This window comes from Salmo salar, chromosome ssa02, assembly GCF_905237065.1.
Source record: "Salmo salar chromosome ssa02, Ssal_v3.1, whole genome shotgun sequence".
Taxonomy (NCBI): Eukaryota; Metazoa; Chordata; class Actinopteri; order Salmoniformes; family Salmonidae; genus Salmo; species Salmo salar.
Window position 1 is genome coordinate 25,885,871 of NC_059443.1, and position 25,925 is coordinate 25,911,795.

The window sequence follows — 25,925 nt, forward strand, 5'->3', positions numbered from 1 at the left end:
TGAGGGCCTGAATTGGCCCCTTTGTCCATTGTGACTGGCCTGGACTGGTGTCTCACTGTTGTGTAATATTGTAGTGGCTGGAGAGGCTGTGCTGACAACTCTCCAAGAGCATCGCCCCGCTGGGCTATAACTGATGGAATCATTGCTGTTTCTGCATCATTTCAACCCACAAAAACAAATGTGATGATGTTGAATCAACATGGAAAACTAATTGCATTTGGAAAAAAATTGCATAAACGTAAGGATATTTAGTAACTTTTAACCTAAATCCAAAGACACTGATATTTATTTGTTGATTTCACTTTGAATTCACGTTAGTTGACAACGTCTGTGCCCAGTGAGGGTATTTTCCTTGTTATGTTTCTCAGTACAGTACTAGGCTTTTTCAATGCACTTTCTTACTGGAAGTTCTGCACTAATTGAATCTGTGAAGGACAGTTCCCTTCCCACTAATCTTTGATGATGCTTAAATGTATGAGTACTGTGAGAATTAAGTCTTTTTTAATTTAAACTTTTTTGGTACAAGAGGATGTCACAAAGAGAGACATGCAGACACACAGACATGGAGAGAGACATTCAAAAAGAGACATGCAGACACACAGACATGGAGAGAGGCTGTCAAAAAGAGAGACGCGCAGACACAGACAAGGAGAGAGACATTCAAAAAGAGAGACGCTCAGACAGGGAGAGACAGTCAAAAAGAGAGACACGCAGACACACAGACAGGGAGAGAGACAGTCAAAAAGAGAGACACGCAGACACACAGACAGGGAGAGAGACAGTCAAAAAGAGAGACATGCAGACACAGACATGGAGAGAGGCATTCAAAAAGAGAGACATGCAGAAACACAGACATGGAGAGGCTGTCAAAAAGAGAGACACGCAGAAACACAGACATGGAGAGAGGCAGCCAAAAAGAGAGAGGCAGACAAAGACAAGCAAACACAAACACAGTAAGAAAAAGAGACAGATAGACAAACACCAGCCGCAAACACCAGCTGTCAGGCTATGAGACAGACAGACGAGAACCACTAACACAGAGACGATTGAGGCAGACTGACAGTGAGAGAGACTAGTCTGGAAGACAGAGAACACAAAAGAAAGTGGGGAGGCCCACGTGTGAGAGCCAGCAAACAGAGAGAGAAAGAGTGGGTGAAATTTAAAAAAAAGTGCAGTGAGCAAGGGATGGAACGAGGAAGTCATGAGCAGAAGGGTGTGGTTGACTAACGGTTCCTCAATGATTCCTGACTGACACACAGAGGAAAGGGACCGTGGATGCTGCTCTGGAACGAGCTCTGGAACTACACGACAACTCAGGATGGACACCAAGGTGAGCTGAATGACTTTCATTGGGGACTCAAAGAGGAGAGGAAGAAGGGAGGGACATTGGTACTCATGAGAAAGGGAGAGAGTATGATATGTGAAGTGAGAGACAGAGAGAGAGAGAACGTGTGGCGGATGTTCGAGATTGACAGACGGACGGTCAAACAGCCTAGATACACAGAAAGATAAACAGACAGTGAGTGAGTGAGTGAGTGAGTGAGTGAGTGAGTGAGTGAGTGAGATAGAGACGGCCAGACAGGGGGTTAGAGGGGTGAGAGAGAGTCTGGTAGGGAGGCTGGGACAGCCCCAGGCGAACAGGCCCTTGCCTTGACATATGCTTCAGAGGCTTCAGAGTGAAATTAGGACTGGCGTGACCCGCTAATCTGAGCTGTCAAGCCTCATGATGCCCACTGACGCTTACCTGTCATCGCCTCCCCTGCCCTGAGGACATGCTGCCATCAGAATAAGTCAGGGGAGGCATCTCAGCTAGGTACTGATACAACACCAAAACACCCCTCTGGATGTCAATCCCTCCCTCCTTCCCTGCCTTCATCCACCTTGCTCTCTGCTCTCCATCCCTCTAGAACAAATAATCATTGGGTTCCTCGTTGGTTTACTGATGATGTTATTTTTCTGTATACACTACTGCTTTTTCTCAGAACTAAAAGGTTGTCAGGGTGATTGCAATTCTCCTCAGAATGAATGTGTTTACTTGTTTGCCTGTGTTATTTTGTGTACGATTACCATATGGTGCAGATGAAGAGTGATTAGAAAAAGCTATTATGACCCTGTACAGTAGTTGTGTGTCTCAGAGAAAGCTCTGAGAGTAGCACCTGATTGCTGTAAGTGTTGTTGTTATGACAGATCCTCATTCCGCAACTAGATTTTTAATTGGCGACACAAAGGAGTTCAGAGACATGATTTACAGTGTGATGGCTGAGGGAGCGGCGGTAGCAACACAATGTACTAAGGAGCCAATGTACTAAGGAGCATGTGGGAGGATTCCCGTTATAGCCATGGACTCTCTCATCTCCACATGACCTCAACCTTCCAGTACAGCTAAATCAGGGCCATGTGCTGTGTGCTAGGTGATGATATGTGTAACTATACAGAGATCATGGCATTCAGTTGGAAAAATGGAAACAGGGCATCCGTATAATTCCATGGATTAGAAAATGAGAGTGCACTCATCTAGGTTGTATATTGTATTATACATTTCGTTTGAGATTGTCAGCCATCTTCATTGCGTGAAACATGTGCTTGACTGCACTTAGGTGTGGGGAGGGGAGTGGTAGAAACAACCGCTATGCAATTTCCTGTACAATTTCCTGTGTTTCAAAAGACATGTAGCCTCAGTAACTGACATAAAACCAGTAACATGGCTACTTCCTCTTTATACTGATATTAGTCATGGCCTACATGAACGCATCCCTTGTTCCACACAGTAGCTCGTAGTGTCTGTCTCGTTGTGTAAAGTACCTTTAGAAAACCATTAGAGAATCATTACAAAACCATTACAGCAACTGTAGAGATAGGAGCTGGTTCTGAAACCTGTTACTCAGCCCAGTAATGGGCTGAGTGTGAGTGTGTTTACGTGCAGCGGGAGCACACAAACAAGCAGGGCGTTAATGAAGGTTGATAGATGTGTGGTTGTCAATTGTCTGTTGTAATCTATTGTCGGTATAAGAGATGTGCCTGTAAGTGATCTGTATTCATTGCAGTGTCACCTGTGCTGCTTAAGGGCCTTTGCTTATCTTGCAGATTTCCAGCTGAAGTAATAGTCAGCTTAATGCTGTATTAATTACAGACCCTGCTGAGACTCTGTACCACAATCAATCTCTCACTTACATCTCTCTCACGTCTTTCAGATTCAGCTGAACTGGATGGCAGTATGTCTGTTTCTCACACTACCAGGTAAGCCATGAAAAAGAACCATTTATTTCTCTCTCACACACATACATGCGCCCATGGTCAAACACACTGTTCTCATATAAACATACTGTATATACACACTCTCTCCCTTTCTCATCTCAAACTAAAACAGGGTCTTCAACCTTTCCTTGCCCAGGGATCCCCGCCCAGGCAAACCGGTGACCCCATCATATGTTAGCAGAACATGAATGTTAATCACAAGGACAAGTAACCAACATTTCAAAATGAATAGATCTGGTAGATAGGTTTTCATTATTTTGACCTCCACACATTATAACTGGAAAAAGTGTAAACTCTAACATAGCCTATTAGTTAGAAAGGTAACTCCAAACTAGGGCTGCGACGATTATAGCATTTTGGGTAACAATTAAATGTAATGCAAATGGCCACAGTTGTCATATGTCATTTTTATAGATTTTTTTTTTGAGCTTTTATTACATCATAATGCATCTTTCAAAATGAGCTACGACATACCTAACAAATACAACACAGCTTTGGTGACACCCCTGTCTCAAAAACGAATGATTTTGACCACCTTGAACTTTTGGAAACGAAGCTTCTCCTCCCAACTGTGCCGTTCTGCTTGTAAAATGATTACTAACTTCACCCTCTCTATGTATTCATTCTCCTGAAATGAGGGTATTATGATAATTGTGATTACCTCGACTAACCGGTGCCCCCGCAAATTGACTCTGTACCGATACCCGCTGTATATAGTCTCACTATTGTTATTTTACTGCTGCTTTTTAATTACTTGTTACTTTTATTTCTTATTCTTATTCAGATTTTTTAAACTGCATTGTTGGTTAGGGGCTTGTATGTAAGACTTTCACTGTAAGGTCTACACCTGTTGTATTCGCCGCATGTGACTAATACAATTTGATTTGATTTTGACTTTATTTGATAATTATACGATATATGTGCCAGCCCTACTCCACATCCATGTTGGTTAATAGCAGCTGTTTAGCTGGTTAAAGGTTAGCAATGTGTTGGAAAAAATGTATGTCCAAGTCAAAAAAGCTTGCCAGCAGCTAGCATCATTCGCCGCGACTGGTATTCTCGGGAGCTTTTTCAAAGCCTATGTCAGATACTCCAATAAGTGTAATTAGCTCAATATTAGGAGTTGAGAAAAACAGACATAATTTAAATGTAAGATATCCCCTCTTTTCTACTGTAGGTATGTAGCACAAAATTTGTTTAGTCTGTTGCTAGAGACATTCATAAAAATATATACATTTTTTACATATATTTTTGCGGCTCACCTGCTGTACCTCCGCAGACCCCTAGGGTCCAAACAGTCCTGAGTCATTCCAACGAATGTATCTGTTTTTCAGTGACATCTCTCCTCCTCTGAACCACACTGTAAATATCTAAAATGACCTCACAGGGATTCAGCAACAGAACTGATTTCCCTGTTAGGAAATTGATTCAGTTCTAATCACATTTGCTTGTGGGAACCCAGTGGGCCCATAGTGGGCTTGTAGCGATTCATCATGGAGTGGTTAATTGGAAGGTATTGATGGGGAGTGGAGTGTGTACAAAGGCCTGCTTCTCACGTCTCTCAGGGCCAGGACAATCTACCTCTGTGTTGGCCAGAGCAGCCCCTTCATAACAATGCTGCACTGCCCGCTCTCAAGACTATTATTATCACAGACTTTGAATACATTCACAGCACTCTATCTACCCAGCTAACAATTCTAGGGAGAGAGAATGTAATGTTACCCTTAATGTTCCTTTAAGCAGCGCACACAAGCCTAAGATCACCATGCGCAACGCCAAGCGTCGGCTGGAGTGGTGTAAAGCTCGCCGCCGTCTGGATAAGTGGAAACACTTTCTTTAGAGTGATGAATTACGCTTTATCATCTGACTGTCTGACAGACGAATCTGGGTTTGGGGGATGCCAGTAAAACACAAGCTGCCCCAATTTATAGTGCCAACTGTAAAGTTTGGTGGAGGAGAAATAATGGTCTATCTTTCATGGTTCGGGCTAGGCCCCTTAGTTCCACTGAAGGGAAATCCTAACGCTACAGCATACATTGACATTCTAGATGATTCTGTGCTTGCAACTTTGTGGCAACAGTTTGGGGAAGGCCCTTTCCTGTTTAAGCATGAAAATTCCCTCATGCATAAAGCAAGGTCCATACAGAAATGGTTTGTCGAGATCGGTGTGGAAGAACTTGACTGGCCCGCACAAAGCCCTGACCTCAACTCCATCAAACACCTTTGGGATGAATTTGAACGCCGACTGCGAGCCAGGCCTAATTGCCCAACATCAGTGCCCGACCTCATTAATGCTCTGGCTGAATGGAAGAAAGTCTCCTCAGCAATATTCCAACATCTAGTGAAATGCCTTCCCAGAAGAGTGAAGGCTGTTATAGCAGCAAAGGGGGTACCAACTCCATATTAATGCGCATGATTTTGGAATAAGACACTCGACAAGCAGGTGTCCACATACTTTTGGTCATGTAGTGAATTTGTGTGAGAGTGGACAAACAAGATCAATGAGGGCCCCCCGGTCGGTAATTCAACAATGATTACTACAAGTTTAGATAGCTGCCGGTAGACTTACCAATAAAAAAAATATATGCTGACATGGGCTAATTGAGTGACATAACAAGAGAAAAACTGCTGATGCAGAACAAAATTTTGAAACGTCACCTTGTGTATTCTACTATTTTAACTCTCAATAGTAAGTTGAGACCCCAACTGAGTTCCTATCATTTACTTTTACTTTTAAATTGATCCGCGGGCATACACGTTGCCCATCCCTGCTCTAGGGCATGTGCTTATTAGTCCAGTATAGTTAGGCCCTGTCCAGAAGGAACCCTAACCCCTCCTCCTTTGGCACTTATGTAGATGAAACAACTCGATAGGTGTAAGCAATAGGTTGAGTGCACTTTGTAGTAAATCTCAGCTATGTTAAAAGTACCCTGAAGAAAAAAAAGATTTCATTGATCATAGTAATTCAGGAGTATCATTAAAACAGCTTAACATGCCCCAACAATATTAGACAACTGTACAGAAAGCTCTTAAAATACTGAAATAAGTCAATCAAATCACTGAGATCACAGTACCGTGAACCAAGACGTTCAAAATTCAAATCCCAGGTGAAGACATGTTGAATAATTATTGTGTAAATGCACATTCACAATGTAATCATCTATTTTAAAGTGTGCAAAATGTGTAAGTTAAAAACACTATGTTAAAAGCACTGTGTATGTGAGTATCCCTAACATTCACAACAGGCAAAGAGCTATCAGTGGTTCACCATTCAGGGCCTTGATTGGCTCGGCAACAGTAACAAGGCGATACACAGAAATGTTCCAGCAATGTTCCATTGAAACGTGTCTAGAACATTAATACAGTATGTTCTGAGAACATGCAACCGTGTTCTGTGTATGTTTGGTGGGACGTTGATGGAAAATTCTCATAACACAGAAAACTGGACACATGAATGTTATTGCAACGTTACCATGAAACGTGTCTAGAACATTGATATTTTAAATTCTGAGAACATGGTAACCCCGTTCTGGGTAAGTTCTATTTGACATTAAGAGAATGGTCTCTTGGAAACATTCATTGCACATTACCAGAACAGTCCTATGAAAACATTACTTAATGGCTTTATGACACTCTTAAGGGAATGTTCTCTAAAGTTGTGGAAACATTTGTTGTTAGCTGAGTAACTCCCTCCCTTTGTCCCTCCCACTGGCTGTGTGTGGACACATTCTGAACCCTGGCTGCTGCTAGGAATACATTACTCAATTGTTGTGGAGAATAATTGCAGCAGTAGCTATGTTGTGTGCTTCCGACTGTCTTGTAATGTGTTGTTTAGGTTTTACCCAACTGCTTTGTTTGTGTAATGCTTGAAAAGTCATTTGTTTTCTGTCAACAGGGTCCCTTGCTCAGAGCCCTACCACCACACACCCCAAAGTGACTCAGGTGGCGAATGTTACTGCCGCTCCCTCTCCAGCCAGAACTGGTACAGTCCCCTTTGTCATTTCTAGATGTTGTCACATGGGGCTATTTCATATTTCTCTCTAGCTTAACTCAAGAACTTCACTCTTAATAGGACCTTCTTTTAAATATTTTTCACCAGCAGGGTGAATGGAAATCAATGTCTGTATTCCATGGCAGCTAGCTCACCAATGTTTGTAATTACTTTGTAATTACTCAGTTGGTAGAGCATGGTGTTTGCAACGCCAGGGTTGTGGGTTCGATTCCCACGGGGGACCAGTACGGGGGAAAAGATGTATGTAATGTATGCATTGACTACTGTAAGTCGCTCTGGATAAGAGCGTCTGCTAAATGACTAAAATGTAAATGTAAAAAATACTTTGTCCTCCTCAGAACTAGCTTTGGTTCAGTAGCTGTAATCAATTTGAGGAATTACTGTGACTTGCGAAAGAAGTCACACTTTAAATAATGTATAACTTATTTCAGACTATTTCATTAATGGAACTTGCGACAAAAGAAATCGTACTTATTATTTAGAACACTGCTCCTCTTACACCGTTTAAGCTAGAAACGGCTTTCAACCTTTAAAAACACGCAGGCCGGTCAGGACCAGTGTGATTGAAACCCTTCATACTTTTTAACCTATTAAGCTTCTAATAAACCTCACCCACTTTAATGGGATTCTTCTACATTCTAAAGCTCCCATTGTTAAAGAGGCATTGAACACGTCGATTGGCACGTGTGTTTTTCTGTTGCTCATTTGAAAAACGATATTTCAGTCTTGGCAGTGTGTTCCTCACTGATTCCGCGCTTGGTTAATGATTTTTGTCCCCCATGAGACACTATAGATGCGGAAGACTTTTTAATTAATTTAAGATAACTATGTTTTTGCAGAGGATGTTTTAGTTGCGCAGTTTTACATCTAACTAAGGTGTTTGGTGCAGTATTTCTCAAGTAAAAAAATGTGCGACATGTCTTATGTAAACAAAGTCAGAGCTGCTGGGCAGATCTGTCTCACTGTCTATTACATTGAATAGAGAGCAATCACCGCAGCTGTTCACCCTATGTTAATGGGAAAATGGACATCATCAACTCAAAACCCACCTTTCATTTACCCGTTGTGACACCCGGAGGTTCCAAACTCTGTCGTAGACGAGACTAACTTTATGACCAAAACTTTATGACCACACTTTTGACACAAATCAGCTACTTTGACCACTTTCCCAACAAGCTAGACAAAAACCTAGAGTGTATGAAATCTTAAAATATCTTCTACCAATCAAATGATATAGCTGTTTTAGTTATCAAATCAACTTACTTTTCCTCTCAACGTTTACAAACAACTGACATTTTGACCACTTTCCCAGCAAATATGACACAAACATAGATGGTATGACAGATTGATTTCTGGCGGAGATGACCGGCTCGCTTCGCGTTCTTAGGAAACTATGCAGTATTTTGTTTTTTTTATGTATTATTTCTTACACTGTTACCCCAGGAAGTCTTAAGTCTTATTACATACAGCTGGGAGGAACTATTGGATATTAGAGCAACATCAACTTACCAACTTTATGACCAGGAATACGACTTTCCTGAAGCGGATCCTCCGTTTGGTCCACCACCCAGGACAATGGATCTGATCCCAGCAGGCGACCCAAAACAACGGCGCCGCAGAAGGGGCAGACGGAGCGGTCTTCTGGCCAGGCTCAGTAGACAGGCACATCAACCACCACTCCCGAGTATACTACTTGCCAATGTCCAGTCTCTTGACAACAAGGTAGACGGAATCGGAGCAAGTGTTGCCTTCCAGAGAGACATCAGAGATTGTAACATTCTCTGTTTCACGGAAACATGGCTCACTACGTTAACAGAGTCGGTACAGCCACCTGGTTTCTTCACGCATCGCGTCGACGGAAACAAACATCTCTCTAGTAAGAAGGGCGGGGGTGTATGCCTTATGATTAACAAGTCGTGGTGTGATCATAACAACATACAGGAACTCAAGTCCTTTTGTTCACCTGACCTAGAATTCCTTACAATCAAATGTCGACCACATTAACTACCAAGAGAATTCTCTGCAATTATAATCACAGTCGTGTATATCCCCCCCAAGCAGACACCTCGACGGCCCTGAAAGAACTTCATTGGACTCTATGTAATCTGGAAACCACATATCCTGATGCTGCATTTATTGTAGCTGGGGATTTTAACATGGCTAATCTGAAAACAAGGCTCCCTAAATCAGCATATCGAATGCGAGACCCAGGCCGGCAAAATCCTGGAACATTGTTACTCTAACTTCCGTGACGCATACAAAGCACTCCCTCGCCCTCCTTTTGGACTGGGATATGTTCCGGATAGCGTTGAACAACAACATTGATGTATACGTTGATTCGGTGAACGAGTTTATTATGCTGATGGCAGCATTCTCGCAAAACTGAAAGCGCCAACCACTGCTTTTAATTAATCAGGGTGTAAGGGCTGTCTTCAGGAATGGACCAAAATGCAGCGGAGTTAGTGTTCGTCATATTTAATAAAGCAAAAGAGAACACTATACAAAAACAAACTGAGAAAACCGACAGCCAACAGTCCTGTCAGGTGCAAACACACTAAACAAGAAACAATTACCCACAACCCCAAGGAAAAACACACACTACTATATAGGACTCCCAATCAAAGGCAACTCAACACACCTGCCTTCAATTGGGAGTCCAACCCCAATTAACTAACACATAACACAAAAACTCTGCCACGTCCTGACCAAAACTAATACAATTACGCCCTCTGCTGGTCAGGACGTGACAGTACCCCCCCTCAAGGTGCAGACCCCGGAATGCACCTTCAAAAAGAAAACACAAAAAATCCCCAATACCCCAACAAAACCAATAAACAATACCCCCTAAACAATAAGGGAGGGAAGGGAGGGTGGCTGCCGTCAACGACGGCACTGTGCTAGACCCTCCCTCCCCAACCCACCTATCCTGGAGGTGGCTCAGGTGCAGAACGTGAACCTCGCTCCACCTTCGGTGTCGCCCACTTCGGTGGCGCCGATAGCTGCGCCGGACAGACGGGCCACTCGGGCTGACCCTGGCAGACGGACCACTCCGGCTGGGCCGGGGGACAGGCGGGCCACTCGGGCTGGGCCGGGGGACAGGCGGGCCACTCGGGCTGGTCCGGGGGACAGGCGGGCCACTCGGGCTGGGCCGGGGGACAGGCGGGCCACTCGGGCTGGGCCGGGGGACAGGCGGGCCACTCGGGCTGGGCCGGGGGACAGGCGGGCCACTCGGGCTGCGCCGGGGGACAGGCGGGCCACTCGGGCTGCGCCGGGGGACAGGCGGGCCACTCGGGCTGGGCCGGAGGACAGGCGGGCCACTCGGGCTGGACCGGAGGACAGGCGGGGCACCCTGGCAGATCCGGGCAGATGGGCCGCTCTGGCTGATCTGGGCAGTCGGGCCGCTCTGGCAGCTCCGGGCAGTCGGGCCGCTCTGGCAGCTCCGGGCAGACGGCCGCTCTGGCAGCTCCGGGCAGACGGGGCGCTCTGGCAGCTCCGGGCAGACGGGCCGCTCTGGCGACTCCTGACTGGCGGGCAGCTCTGGCGACTCCTGACTGGCGGGCAGCTCTGGCGACTCCTGACTGGCGGGCAGCTCTGGCGACTCCTGACTGGCGGGCAGCTCTGGCGACTCCTGACTGGCGGGCAGCTCTGGCGACTCCTGACTGGCGGGCAGCTCTGGCGACTCCTGACTGGCGGGCAGCTCTGGCGACTCCTGACTGGCGGGCAGCTCTGGCGACTCTTGACTGGCGGGCAGCTCTGGCGGGCAGCTCTGGCGACTCCTGACTGGCGAGGCTGGGCTGACGCACTAGACGCCTGATGCGTGGGGCTGGTACTGGATGTGCCAGCCTGGAGACACGCACCTCCATGCTAGTGTGTATAGCGGGAAACACTGAACCGTAGAGGCGCACTGGCGGTCTTGAGCGCAGGGTTGGCATCACCCCTTCAGGCTCGATGCTTACTTCGCCCTGGCACATGCGGGGCGCTGGTACTGTGCCTACCGGCCTGAAAATCCCAGGCGTCACCACAGCCCCAACCCCAAAGCACGCGACCTGTCCAGTCTGTTTCAGCCTAAACATGGTACGGGGAGCTGGCCTGGAGCTCCATCCTCGCCTCGTCAAACAGCCCTTGTGCCCCCCAAAACATTTTCTTGGGGCTGCCTCTCGTGTTCCCTTATCCGCTGTGTTCCCCAGTCCTCGCCAGAATTCCTCCGCTGCTTGGTCCTGTTGTGGTGGGTAATTCTGTAAGGGCTGTCTTCAGGAATGGACCAAAATGCAGCGGAGTTAGTGTTCGTCATATTTAATAAAGCAAAAGAGAACACTATACAAAAACAAACTGAGAAAACCGACAGCCAACAGTCATGTCATGTGCAAACACACTAAACAAGAAACAATTACCCACAACCCCAAAGAAAAACACACACTACTATATAGGACTCCCAATCAAAGGCAACTCAACACACCTGCCTTCAATTGGGAGTCCAACCCCAATTAACTAACACATAACACAAAAACTCTGCCACGTCCTGACCAAAACTAATACAATTACGCCCTCTGCTGGTCAGGACGTGACACCGGGCAAGGTGACCGGAAACATGACCGAATACAAACAGTGTAGCTATTCCCTCCGCATAGCAATCAAACAAGCTAAGCGTCAGTATAGAGACAAAGTAGAGTCGCAATTCAACGGCTCAGACACAAAGGTATGTGGCAGGGACTACAGCCAATCACGGACTACAAAACGAAAACCAGCCCCGTCGCGGACCCCGATGTCTTGCTCCCAGACAAACTAAACAAATTCTTTGCTCGCTTTGAGGACAATACAGTGCCACCAACATGGCCCGCTCCCAAAACCTGTGGGCTCTCCTTCACCGCAGCCAACGTGAGTAAAACATTTAAACGTGTTAACCCTTGCAAGGCTGCCGGCCAAGACGGCATCCCTAGCTGTGTCCTCAGAGCATGCGCAGACCAGCTGGCTGGTGTGTTTACGGACATATTCAATCAATCCCTATCCCTGTCTGCTGTTCCCACATGCTTCAAGAGGGCCCCCATTGTTCCTGTTCCCAAGAAAGCTAAGGTAACTGAGCTAAATGACTATCGCCCCGTAGCACTCACTTCCATCATCATGAAGTGCTTGAGAGACTAGTCAAGGATCATATCACCTCCACCCTACCTGACACCCTAGACCCACTCCAATTTTCATACCGCCCCAATAGGTCCACAGACGACACAATCACAATCACACTGCACACTGCCCTAACCCATCTGGACAAGAGGAATACCTATGCAAGAATGCTGTTCATCGACTATAGCTCAGCATTTAACACCATAGTACCCTCCAAACTCGCCATTAAGCTCGAGACCCTGGGTCTCGACCCCGCCCTGTGCAACTGGGTCCTGGACTTTGACGGGACGCCCCCAGGTGGTGAGCGTAGGAAACACCATCTCCACCCCGCTGATGCTCAACACTGGGGCCCCAAAAGGGTGCGTTCTCAGCCCTCTCCTGTACTCCCTGTTCACCAATGACTGTGTGGCCATGCACGCCTCCAACTCAATCATCAAGTTTGCAGACGACACAACAGTGGTAGGCTTGATTCCCAACAACGACGAGACGGCCTGCAGGAAGGAGGTGAGGGCCCTTGGAGTGTGGTGTCACGAAAATAACCTCACACTCAACGTCAACAAAACAAAGGAGATGATTGTGAACTTCAGGAAACAGCAGAGGGAGCACCCCCTATCCACATCGATGGGACAGTAGGGGAAAAGGTGGAAAGTTTTAAGTTCCTCGGCGTACACATCACCGACAAACTGAATTGGTCCACCCACACAGACAGCCTGGTGAAGAAGTCAAAACAGTGCCTCTTCAACCTCAGGAGGCTGAAGAAATTGGGCTTGACACCAAAAACACTCAAACTTTTACAGATGCACAATCGAGAGCATCCTGTCGGGCTGTATCACCGCCTGGTACGGCAACTGCTCCGCCCACAACCGTAAGGCTCTCCAGAGGGTAGTGAGGTCTGCACAACGCATCACCAGGTGCAAACCACCTGCCCTCCAGGACACCTACAGCACCCGATGTCACAGGAAGGCCAAAAAGATCAAGGACAACAACCACCCGAGCCACTGCATGTTCACCCCGCTATCATCCAGAAGGCAAGGCCAGAACAGGTGCATCAAAGTGGGGACCGAGAGACTGAAAAACAGCTTCTATCTCAATGCCATCAGACTGTTAAACAGACATCACTAACATCGAGTGGCTGCTGCCAACATACTGACTCAAATCTATAGTCACTTTAATAATTAAAAATCGGATGTAATAAATGTATCACTAGTCACTTTATACAATGCCACTTTATATGTTTACAAACCCTACATTACTCATCTCATATGTATATACTGTACTCCATACCATCTACTGCATCTTGCCTATGCCGTTCGGCCATCGCTCATCCATATATCTATATGTACATATTCTTATTCATTCCTTGTTGTTGTGAAATTGTTAGATTACTTGTTAGATATTACTGCATGGTCGGAACTAGAAGCACAAGCATTTCGCTACACTTGCATTAACATCTGATAACCATGTGTGTGTGACCAATAAACTTGGAATTGATTTTATTTGATATTCGTCTACTTTTCTGCAATTCAAATCTGATATCAGAACAGAAATATCTTCTACCAATCAAACAATTTAGCTGTTTTAGTAAGAGCATCATGTACTTTTATCTCAACCTTTTGAAAGCATTGCCATTTTGACCACTTTCCCAAGTTAGACAAAAACGTAGAGCGTAGGAAATCTTAGTCTACTTCTCTGCTATTCAAATGTGGAATCAGAATAGAATATGTTCTACCAGTCAAACGATACAGCTGTTTTAGTAACAACATTGCCAACTTTCTCCCAACTTTTCAGAAGAACTGCATTTTTGCCCGCTTTTCCAACAACTTGGACAAAAACGTAGAGCGTATGAAATCTTATAGTTCTCCGTTTTTCAAATCTGAAATCAGAACATAAATATATTTTACCAATCAAATCATAGCACTGTGGGAGCAAATAAGACTGATTATGCCACACAGCTCACCCAAACTCAATAAACTAAGCCATTATAAGAAACCCCACTGACACAAACCAAACTACAATAGCGACCCCATGTACTGAAGCACCTATGTGAACTGAGCCACAATAACAATTGACCACAATAGTAGAATCGTCAGTTCACCATCAAAATAAAAGTATCGCATTGAAACTGATGCAAACAGATACAAATGGTGGATTCATGCCATATTTGGACTAAATAAGGCAAAATAAAGGTTGGAATGTTGTTGTAAATTTTACAAAATACAATAATTTGTTTATTTGACAAATCACCTACCCAGTCAGCTAATTGTGTGTATTGAACATTCATATTGCACTGTACAGTCTAACCTAGGGATTGTGCACTCATGAAATGGGGTATCAGCCCACTCAGTGACACCCACAGAAGACAATTCTGAACAGTTTACACAAATATTAGAGTCTTGTGTTTCCCATCCTTCTCCTCTGGTAAGTAATTCAGTTAATTGCAAAAAAAAGGAAAAAAAAGAAAGGGAAAAAAAAGAGTAGGCTGTGTGTTTATATTCTAATAGTCGACACGTACAGTGCCTTCGGAAAGTATTCACACAGCTTGACTTTTTCCACATTACAGCCTTATTTTAAAACAGATTAAATAAATAAAAAATACTCAGCAATCTACACACAATACCACACAATGACAAAGCAAAAACAGGTTTATAGAAATTTTAGCAAATTTATAAAAGATAAAAAAACAGAGATACCTTATTTACATAAGTATTCAGACCCTTTGCTATGAGACTCAAAATTGAGCTCAGGTGCATCCTGTTTCCATTGACCATCAATGAGATGTTTCTACAACTTGATTGGAGTCCATCTGTGGTAAATTCAATTAATTGGACATAATCGGGCCAAGAACCCGATGGTCTCTCTGACAGAGCTCCAGAGTTCCTCTGTGGAGATGGGAGAACCTTCCAAAAGGACAACCATCTCTGCAGTACTACACCAATCAAGCCTTTATGGTAGAGTGGCCAGATGGAAGCCACTGCTCAGTAAAAGGCACATGACAGCCTGCTTGGAGTTCGTCAAAAGGCACGGAAAGGCTCTCAGACCATGAGAAATAAGATCCTCTGGTCTGATGAAACCAAGATTGAACTCTTTGGCCTGAATGCCAAGCATCACATCTGGAGGAAACCTGGCACCATCCCTACGGTGAAGCATGGTGACGGCAGCATCATGCTGTGGGGATGTTTTTCATTAGCTGGGACAGGTAGACTAGTAAGGATCGAAACAAAGATGAACGGAGCAAAGTACAGAGAGATCCTTGATGAAAACTTGCTCCAGAATGCTCAGGACCTCAGACTGTGGCGAAGGTCCTTCCAACAGGACAACGACACTAACCACACAGCCAAGATGACACAGGAGTGGCTTCGGGACAAGTCTGTGAATGTCTTTTAGTGGCCCAGCCAGAGCCTGGTCTTGAATCCGATTGAACATATCTGTAGAGACCTGAAAATAGCTGTGCAGCAAAGCTCTCTATCCAACCTGACAGAGCTTGAGAGGATCTGTAGAAAAGAATGGGAGAAACTCCCCAAATACATGTGTGCCAAGCTTGTAGTGTCATACCCAAGAAGACTTTATGCTGTAATCGCGGTCAAAGTGCTTCAACAATGTACTGAGAAAAGGGTCTGAATACTTATGTAAATGTGATATTTCAGTTGTATATTTTTCATAAATTCACAAACATTTAGAAAAACTATTTTTACTTTGTCATTATGGGGTATTGTGTGTGGATTGACGAGGGGAAAAACAGTTTAATCCATTTTAGAATAAGGCTGTAACGTAACAAAGTGTGGAAAAAGTCAAAGGTCTGAATATGTCCTGAATGCACTGTATAGTGTAGAGAATTATTTTACCATCTAAACCGACGTGAAATATATTTTGCACAGCCACAAATGTTGTATTGTCAGCTGTTTGAAGCTGGTGTATAAAACTGAAAGCAAAAACTAAACTTGATAACCGGAACCATAGAAATAGTTCACACGGAAGTGATCTGTCACTTCTTAGACCTGCTTTCAATGAAGAATGACATATCAACAGTGAAAAGAAAAAGTATGTGAACCCTTTGGAATTACCTGGATTTATGCAAAGATTGGTCATAACATTTGATCTGATCTTCATCAAGTCACAACAATAGACAAACAGTCTGGCTAAACTAATAACACACTACAAATGATACGTTTTCATGTCCTTGTTGAACACACTGTGTAAACATTCACAGTGGAGGGTGGGAAAAGTATGTGAACCCTTGGATTTAATAACTGGTGGACCCTCCTTTGGCAGCAATGACCTCAACCAAATGTGTTCTGTAGTTGCGGATCAGACCTGCACAACGGCCAGGAGGAATTTTGGACCATTCCTCTTTACAAAACTGTTTCAGTTAAGCAATGTTATTGGGATGTCTGGTGTGAACCGCTCTCTTGAGGTCATGCCACAGCATCTCAATCGGTTTGAGGTCAGGACTGACTGGGCCACTCCAGAAGGCGTATTTTCTTCTGTTGAAGCCATTCTGTTGTGATTTACTTCTGTGTTTTTGGTCGTTGTCCTGTTGCATCGCCCAACTTATTTTGAGCTTCATTTGGCAGACAGATAGCCTTACATTCTCCTGCAAAATGTCTTCATAAACTTGGGAATTCATTTTTCTGTCGATGATGGCAAGCTGTCCATGCCCTGAGGCAGCAAAGCAGCCCTAAACCATGATGCTCCCTCCACCATACTTTACAGTTTGGATGAGGTTTTGATGTTGGTGTGCTGTGCATTTTATTCTCCAACCAGAGTGCTGTGTGTTCCTTCCAAACAATTCAACTTTAGTTTAATCTGTCCACAGAATATTTTGCCAGTAGCGCTGTTGAACATCCAGGTGCTCTTTTGCAAACTTCAGACGTACAGCAATGGTTTTTTTTGGACAGCAGTGTCTTCTTCTGAGGTGTTCTCCCATGAACACCATTATTGTTTAGTGTTTTACGTATCGTAGACTCGTCAACATAGATGTTAACATGTTTGAGAGATTTCTGTAAGTCTTTAGCTGACACTCTAGGATTCTTCTTAACCTCATTTAGCATTCTGCGTTGTGCTCTTGCAGTCATCTTTGCAGGACGAACACTCCTAGGGAGAGTAGCAACAGTTGAACTTTCTCCATTTATAGACAATTTGTCTTACCGTGGACTGATGAACATCAAGGTTTTTAGAGATACTTTCCAGCTTTATGCAAGTCAACAATTCTTAATCTTAGGTCTTCTGAGATCTCTTTTGTTCGAGGCATGCTTCACATCAGGCAATGCTTCTACTGAATAGCAAACAAAACTTTTGTGAGTGTTTTTTATAGGGCAAGGCAACTCTAACCAACATCTCCAATCTCGTCTCATTGATTGGACTCCATTTTAGCTGTCTCCTGACTCCAATTAGCTTTTGGAGAAGTCATTAGCCGAGTGGTTCGCATACTTTTTCCAACCTACACTGTGAATGTTTAAATTATATATTCAATATAGACAAGAAAAATACAATAATTTGTGTGTTATTAGTTTAAGCGCACTGTGTTTGTCTATTGTTGTGACTTAGATGAAGATCAGATCAAATTTTATGACCAATTTATGCAGAAATCCCAGTAATTCCAAAGTGTTCACATACTTTTTCTTTCCACTGTATAACTCACATATCCATGTGAATTTGGTCAGGTCGCCCAAAAAGTTGCATTTTGCAGCTTTAATGTTACTGATTAGAAACTGCCTTCTGAAAAAGGCCATTAATGCAACCTATTTTTTATTTGTTCTGCATTCTAGGCCTATACTTGGGATATATTTTTTGTTTAAGCTAAGTCTGCTTGAGAAAGTAAATGATATGATTATGGTCTCTGTCATGCTCTGAACTGTAGGTGCGCCTACACATCCCTCCTGTCCTGTTGAGCTCAACCCTCCCAGAGTAGTGGTGAGATATGGAGACTCAGTCTCAGTCAACTGCACATCATCCACAGACCCCGAGGGGATGGGGTGGGAGGCCACGTACGGAGATACAGGTTTGCATGGAAATGTAAACTTTGTCACCTGGACGGTGAGAAGCCTCATGGACTGGACAATAGAACCTAAATGCTACGTCAAGTCACAAAATGGAAGTCAGTGTACAGAGATTCTCTCTGTCATTCTCTATAGTAAGTTGTTTTTCTTTTTCTTATATTTGTGAGTTTTGTCAGTAAAAGCAATTATATTTCACTATATGTAACTATTTTGTCTCTAGAGACTCCAGACAGCGTGTCTATCTCTCCTCTGAGCCACTCTGGTCCAATGATGGAGGGGAAGGAGTACCAGCTGCAGTGTGACATCCAGAACATCGCTCCTCTACAGAACCTGGTTGTGAGGTGGTACAAAGGGAATGAAACTATAGAGACTCAAAGGTTTAATGACTCCACAAAGGAATCAGTGAATATGTCCTCCACTATCACCATCACCCACAGAAGATATGAGGGTGAAGTAGAGTACAGATGTGAGGCAGAGCTGGACCTGGGACCAGAGGGACCAAAACCTTCTGTCTTTTCATCAAAACCTCTTAATGTTACTGTTTACTGTAAGTCTTTTTGTTTCCTTTTTGGGGGTTGGTGGACTAAAGGGACTTGATAATGGTCCACATACTATCTTCTACCAATCAGATTATAGCACTGGGGGAGCACATAAGACTGATTATGCCACACAGCTCACCCCAACCCACTAAACAAACCCACTATAACAACTCCCACACTCACTAACCGAACTACAATAGTGACCCCACTTACTATAGCTAACCCATGGCCTACCTACCTAAAACATTCAGAATTACTACTACAATGTACTGCTACTAGTACTTCTGGGTTACTTACTACTACCTAGTCAACCTCTAAAGGGTACTTTAACATTTTTTTAAACAATTAGTGCCTCTACTATACCAGCCTCAATTTATCAACACTAACAAACTTCTGAACTTCTTCCACTAGATGCAAAATAATAGCCTAAAACTTTTCTAATTCCTTATGACTAAAAGTGTAGTAGTCTGACTGTAGTTATTTATGATTAAATATGTACTTTTGACTATGTTTCACTACTTCGCATTGAACATTTAAATGCCTCAATTTAAAGGATGTACCACTTATTTCTAACTTATTGTAGTTATTTGGAAGCTATGTTTTGTGCTTCCGACTGTCTTGTAATGTGTTGTTTAGCTTTTACCCAACTGCTTTGTTCATGTAATGCTTGAAATGTAATTTGTTTTCTGTCAACAGGGTCCCTTGCTCAGAGCCCTACCACCACACACCCCAATCGACCGGTGAAAGTGACTCCCTCTCCAGCCAGAACTGGTACAGTCCTCTTTGTCATTTCTAGATGATGTCACATGGGGCTATTTCATATTTCTCTATATCTTTCCACCTGCCACAACTCACCGTTAATCTCAAGAACTTCACTCTTAATAGGACCTTTTTTTTAAAATCTTTTTCACCAGCAGGATGAATGGAAATCAATGTCTGTATACCATGGCAGCTAGCTCACCAATGTTTGTAATTACTTTGTCCTCCTCATAACTAGCTTTGGTTCAGTAGCTGTAATCAATTTGAGGAATTACGGTGACTTGCGAAAGAAGACACACTTTAAATAATGTATAACTTATTTCGGACTATTTCATTAATGGAACTTGCGACAGAAGAAATTGTACTTATTATTTGGAACACTGCTCATCTTACACTGTTTAAGCTAGAAACGGCATTCAACCTTTAAAAACACGCAGGCCGGTCAGGACCAGTGTGATTGAAACCATTCATACTTTTTAACCTATTAAGCTTCTAATAAACCTCACCTACTTTAATGGGATTTCTTCTACATTCTAAAGATACCATTGTTAAAAAGCCACTGAACACGTTGATTGGCACGTGTGTTTTTCTGTTTCTCATTAGAAAAAACAGATTTCAGTCTTGGCGGTGTGTTTCCTGACTGATTCCGCATTTGGTTAATGATTTTTGTCCCCCATGAGACACTATAGATGCGGAAGCCTGTTTCCCTTCTTCAAAATCCCCAGAATGAATCTAAGATATACTCAAGAAATATTAAATAACTTTGAAGTCTTTGCAGAGGATGTTTTAGTTGCACAATTTCACATCTAACTAAGGCATTCTGTGCAGTATTTCTCAAGTAAAAAAATGTGCGACATGTCTTATGTAAACAAAGTCAGAGCTGCTGGGCAGATCAGTCTCACCGTCTATTACATTGAATAGAGAGCAATCACCGCAGCTGTTCACCCTATGTTAGTGGGAAAAAGGACATCATCAACTCAAAACACAACTTTCATTTACTCGTTGTGAGGCCTGGAGGTTCCAAACTCCGTTGTAGACAAGACTGACTTCATGAGCAAAATTATCCTATTTACACTAGTATAACTGTTTCTGACTCATATCGACGCCACACAGGCCATTTTCAAGGGGATTTTTATAGGCAATGACTCTTTAAAAACTCCCATTCGGTAGCTGTGACTTCTAACATTCTATTCACTGTAAACAATGTGATTTTGACACAAATCAGCTACTTTGACCACTTTCTCAACAAGCTAGACAAAAACTTAGAGGGTATGAAATCTTAGTCTACTTCTATCCTATTTAAATCTGAAATCAGAACAGAAATATCTTCTACCAATCAAACGATACAGCTGTTTTAGTAAGCAAATCAACTACTTTTCTTCTCAATTTTTACGAACAACTGAAATGTTGACCATTTTCCCAGCAAGTAAGACACAAACATAGAGGGTATGACATACTGGTCATCAAAACCTCTTAATTTTACTGTTTACTGAAAGTCTTTTTGTTTCATTTTGGGGGTTGGTGGACTAAAGTGACCTTTTAACGGACTGGGGACTATTCCTTTCCACATACTATCTTCTACCAATCAGATTATAGCACTGGGGGAGCACATAAGACTGATTATGCCACACAGCTCACCCCAACCCACTAAACTAACCACTATAACAACCCCCCACACTCATTAACTAAACTACAATATTGACTCCACTTACTATAGCTAACCCATGGCCTACCTACCTAAAACATTCAGAATTACTACTACAGTGTACTGCTACTAGTACTTCTGGGCCACTTACTACTACCTAGTCTCCCACTAAAGGCTACCATAGCTATTTATAAAACAGTCACTGCCTCTACTATACCAGCCTAACAAACTTCTAAACTTCTTCCACTAGATGCAAAATAATAGCCTACAACTTTTCTAATTCCTTATGACTAAAAGTGTAGTTATTTATGATTAAATATGTACTTTTGACATATTTCACTACTTCACTTAAGTAAAACATTTAAATGCCACAATTTAAAGGATGAATCACTTATTTCTGACTTGTAGTTATTTGGAACACCACTCCTCTTACACAGTTTAAAATAGAAATGCCATTCCATCTGGATTAAGTTTCTTTCATAAAAGTTTTTGATAAAATGTTTACTTTTTAAACTATTTGACTTTTTGTCCTCCTAAAACAACTTTATCCACTGTAATGAGATTTTTTCAACATTCTAAATCTCCCATTGTTGAAAACTCCCATGACTTCCAACATTCTATTCACTGTAAACAATGTAGCTTTTGACACAAGTCAGCTACTTTCCCAACAACTTAGACAAAACCGTGGAGGCTATGAAATCTTCGTCTATTTCTCTGCTGTATAAATCTGAAATCAGAACTTCTACCAATCAACATTTCTCCAGCAAAAAGGCAATGCAGCACTCGCTATGCTAACACATAAACAGCTAACTCTCGCCATTCCACCCATTTGCTAAAGTTACCTGACGCAAGCTAACTAGTCAGCCCAGACAGAAGCTCAAAACAAACAATAATATATTTAAAAAGTGGTCATTACTTTAGTGTCAATTTCAGTCAGGCACTGACGTTATCTACCTAAAAAAACACAGATATCCAATTGGCCAGTGAGAATTCTCAAGCTGTGAGCTATTTCATGCTGTGATGTCACAATCCCAGCCAATCACAAGTTTATACATTTGCTCACAATAATCATTGAATGTGAGCAATGTCACACTGTGGGCATTTTTACATGACACCCCACACTCCAGTAATAAGGTTGATATAGCAGTCTATCAAAGTAATCAGACCTGATATTTTAATATATTTAACTTTGACTATATTTCACTGCTTCACTTAATGAAAACGTTTCAAACTTCTTCAACTACCACACAAATCATTTTAAAGAGCTGAAGCAAGTCACACAATTTTATTTCATATAAAATTACATTTCTAGTTCAAATTGTGTGGCCTTGCCACAGACCAAGGCCACACTTCTAACTCAATGTCATCCTCTCTGCTTTTCTCCTCAGCTCACACAAACAAGTCAACAACACCCACGGCTAAGTCCTTAACCGCCACAGGTAAATAACAAACCTCTTATTCCCTCCTTGACATATAAGAATTACCTGTTCCCTGAAAAATAAACACTCCTATTGGTAGTCCCTGAAACACACTGCAACAGAGCTATAGTGAATGGATGCTTTGCTATCAAGAAAATCCCATAACCAGTTCTGTCTTTCACGTCAAGGGTGCATGCAATTTAAAATCGAATTAGCTCTGTAATTAGCGAATGTTACATTCCCCTTTCTCGTTAAGATAGACAGACAGTGGATTTTACAGCACCTGACAGGGACACCACTGATATGCTTTAAAAAATGTAATTAGACTGACCCGATTTCCTATGAGAGTCGTGCCATTTAAATATGCAGAAATTCTATTAAAAAAAAAGGGAGTGGAACATAAAAGGAATGCACCTGGAATATAATGAGATGTAATTATGTACAGGTCCATATGACAGAGATAAGGACTCAAAATGCTGACAGAGAAAATGTTAATTTTTTTTTTATCTCTCGCTCTCTCTCTCCATAGTGACACCATCTCCAACCACCTCTGAAAAAACCACCATCTTTTCTCCTGTTGCCTGGGGTAACAAAGGCATTTCCTAGCCTAACTTTGCCTTAAATCTGGAGGGGTTTGTTATTGTTATCTCACAGCAAATTTGACAGTATCACAATTCCCCGTCTCCCAAACAAAACCCTTGGAGGAGTTGTGAAACAGAAACAGAGCACCTCAGCTCACTGTCTCTAACTTGTCCTCAGATTAATGCTTGATTGTGGCTGATGTAAGAGATAAGAAGTCTCTGAGTGTGTCCCTCTGCACTGTGCAGGCTTACATAAGGGTTAGATGTGGCTTCAACAACACATCAATTGGACCAGACCGCTCTGTTGTCATCTCATTGTGTTGTTGTTCCCAAGTGACCCACTTCTCTCTTTTTTGCAAGAATATAGGCTATACCTATTATGTTCTAAAAACACACAATGCAAGTACTGTCTTTCAAACAACTAAGTGATATTGTATTTTTCTTTGGTCACAGACGCAAAGTGGGATGAACCATTCAATTATGGTAAGAGGATCTGACTTTTTGCGAAGTGAACAAATACAAGCTAAAATCCACAATACCACAATGCCTCCAAACATGGGTTACAATCACATGGTAATAGACTCATCTATGTGTCACTGTGTCTGTGCTCAGACTACTACTTCCTCCGTGTTGTTGGTCTGTCTATGGCTGCAGCGCTCTTCATCCTGGGTATTATGGTCATTAGCTGTGAGTAGAAAACATTTACCCTCCATGTCTCTTTTCTTTGTCGTATTCACGCTGTTAATACTGTACTGTTATCATAAAAACAGCTATTTATATCCCTCTTATTGTCTTCCTCTCTGTCTCTCTCGTTCTCTATCACACAGGTGGTAAAGTATGCCGGATGCCTAGGTGTCATGTGGGCACAGGGAAGTGAGTAGTCCTCTTTAGCCACTTACATCAATGTGACACACACTCACGCACACATATAGTATACACCCAACCACACACGTCACTTTCAGCTTCACATACTACAACTGACACAACTGTGGCTATGCTTTTGTGGCTGTGACCTCATTATGGAACACAGGCCCAATCATGCAAAAGTATTTGTAATGAAAGTGTTCCAGTGAAGTGACTGACTATAAAGGGACAACGTAAATAGCCAAGTGGACCAGCAGGGTTGCAATGGTTAGGGATATCATTCTGTGTTGGTATTGAATGCTACTGTATTCTATCTATACCATGAGTGAGTATCTGTGTGCCTAAATGAGTTTATGTAGATACAGTACTGTGAACATGGATAAATCACTGTATAGAGTAAGTGTTTAAAGTCAGTCTTGACATCAGTCATAATCACTGAATGGACTGCTGACTTAGATCCTATTGTTGACAAATGGCTTAAAGCATTGTTTGGCTGTAATCCATTGGTTTGTCAGCCATGTACAGTTCTGTAAATATTTTTTTTTGCATTTGATGAATTGATGTTAGAATAATCAATGTTTGATTCATTTAAATTTGATTATCTGACCTTAGATGAATTGACCCTGGATACTGTAAATGGACATTTCATTAATTGACGTCATGTGTGTTTTTTCCCAGGTCGTACCAAGTGGCCAGAGAGTAGTGAGGGGACAAACATGTTACTGAGTGGCCTCAAGACACCAAAAGAGTTCATCAGAGAGACATGGAGAAACAACACTGATACAACAGACATTATCGACCATGTGCGTGTGTACGTTTGAGTTTGAGTTTATTTTTACTGGGACAGTGCACATTATGTGTGTGTGAAAACGTTGTTGGACAAAACTCTGCGTCTGTCATTTCAGAGATGAGAACGTGATATGTGTTTCATGTGCCTTTCCCACAGACTGCAAGTGAGACTCACTCAACATTATGAAATTACCCATCCCTCACTCTTCTAAAGACTTACCTGTAGTTTTGAATGCAAGTTTTATTATACTTTGGCACTCATGTTTCTATGTATATTTTCAAATGCTTACCAAATGTTACAGAATACATACTGTAGATGTTACGTAGCTCAGAGGCGCCCCCAAGAGCACTGGAAGAGGTACTGATCCTTTTTTCTCTCTGATATCCCAGAGACGGCAATTTCATGCCTAGCTTTTAACAGATCATTGTGTAGATTTTATCTGTAGATTTGTCATCAACTTTGATGATATTTTCTCTAATAAATCACATACATGTCCGCTTCATGGTCTCATTTCCACAGCTATTGTGGAGGTCCATCATGCCTCTGACAGCCTCATCTAACCGAGCAGCCCCTCTGGTTCCGGGTAGGCAATTGCCAATACTACATGCCACAGGGACAATACTGACATAGGTGTCTGAGAAGCTTCCCTGTTCTACCTTTAAAGGGAAAATGTACTATATTTTGTCCAAAATGTTTTGCATGTCAGCAGTCAAGTTTTCAAGATATTGGACTTTCAAGAAGCATAGTGTTACTGGCCACACCATGATTGTCCTTAGAACAGAGAGGTGAAGAGAAAATTTAAAAAAAACTCCAGAATAAACAATGGAAAAATGAGTCACACTGACAAGTGAAGAATAGGGACATTATTTTCCTGTTACTCTATGTTAAATGTTACTTCCATACCGAATTCAACTTTGAAATGAAAATGAATTTTGCGTATGGCTGGAT

At 42.6% G+C, this 25,925-nt stretch overlaps 1 protein-coding gene across 1 annotated transcript; it reads left to right on the top strand.

Annotated features, from left to right (window-relative positions):
- Positions 1-1,279: 1,279 nt before the first annotated feature.
- fxyd5a (FXYD domain containing ion transport regulator 5a) lies at positions 1,280-25,233 on the top strand. Its single transcript, NM_001123723.1, has 12 exons — positions 1,280-1,330; positions 3,192-3,237; positions 7,151-7,237; positions 18,243-18,515; positions 18,602-18,928; positions 19,617-19,691; positions 22,713-22,763; positions 23,272-23,328; positions 23,777-23,806; positions 23,936-24,010; positions 24,151-24,196; positions 24,866-25,233. The coding sequence occupies exons 1-12, from the start codon at positions 1,319-1,321 to the stop codon at positions 24,888-24,890; spliced, it is 1,104 nt and encodes a 367-aa protein (NP_001117195.1). The 5' UTR covers positions 1,280-1,318; the 3' UTR covers positions 24,891-25,233.
- The last annotated feature ends 692 nt before the right edge of the window (positions 25,234-25,925 follow it).

Bases quoted from the DNA above. Each gene is read 5' to 3' on its own strand.
- fxyd5a (NM_001123723.1), top strand. The intron at 7,238-18,242 runs GTACAGTCCCCT...TCTGAACTGTAG, and splicing joins TCCCTCTCCAGCCAGAACTG to GTGCGCCTACACATCCCTCC. The intron at 24,011-24,150 runs GTGAGTAGAAAA...TCTATCACACAG, and splicing joins GGGTATTATGGTCATTAGCT to GTGGTAAAGTATGCCGGATG.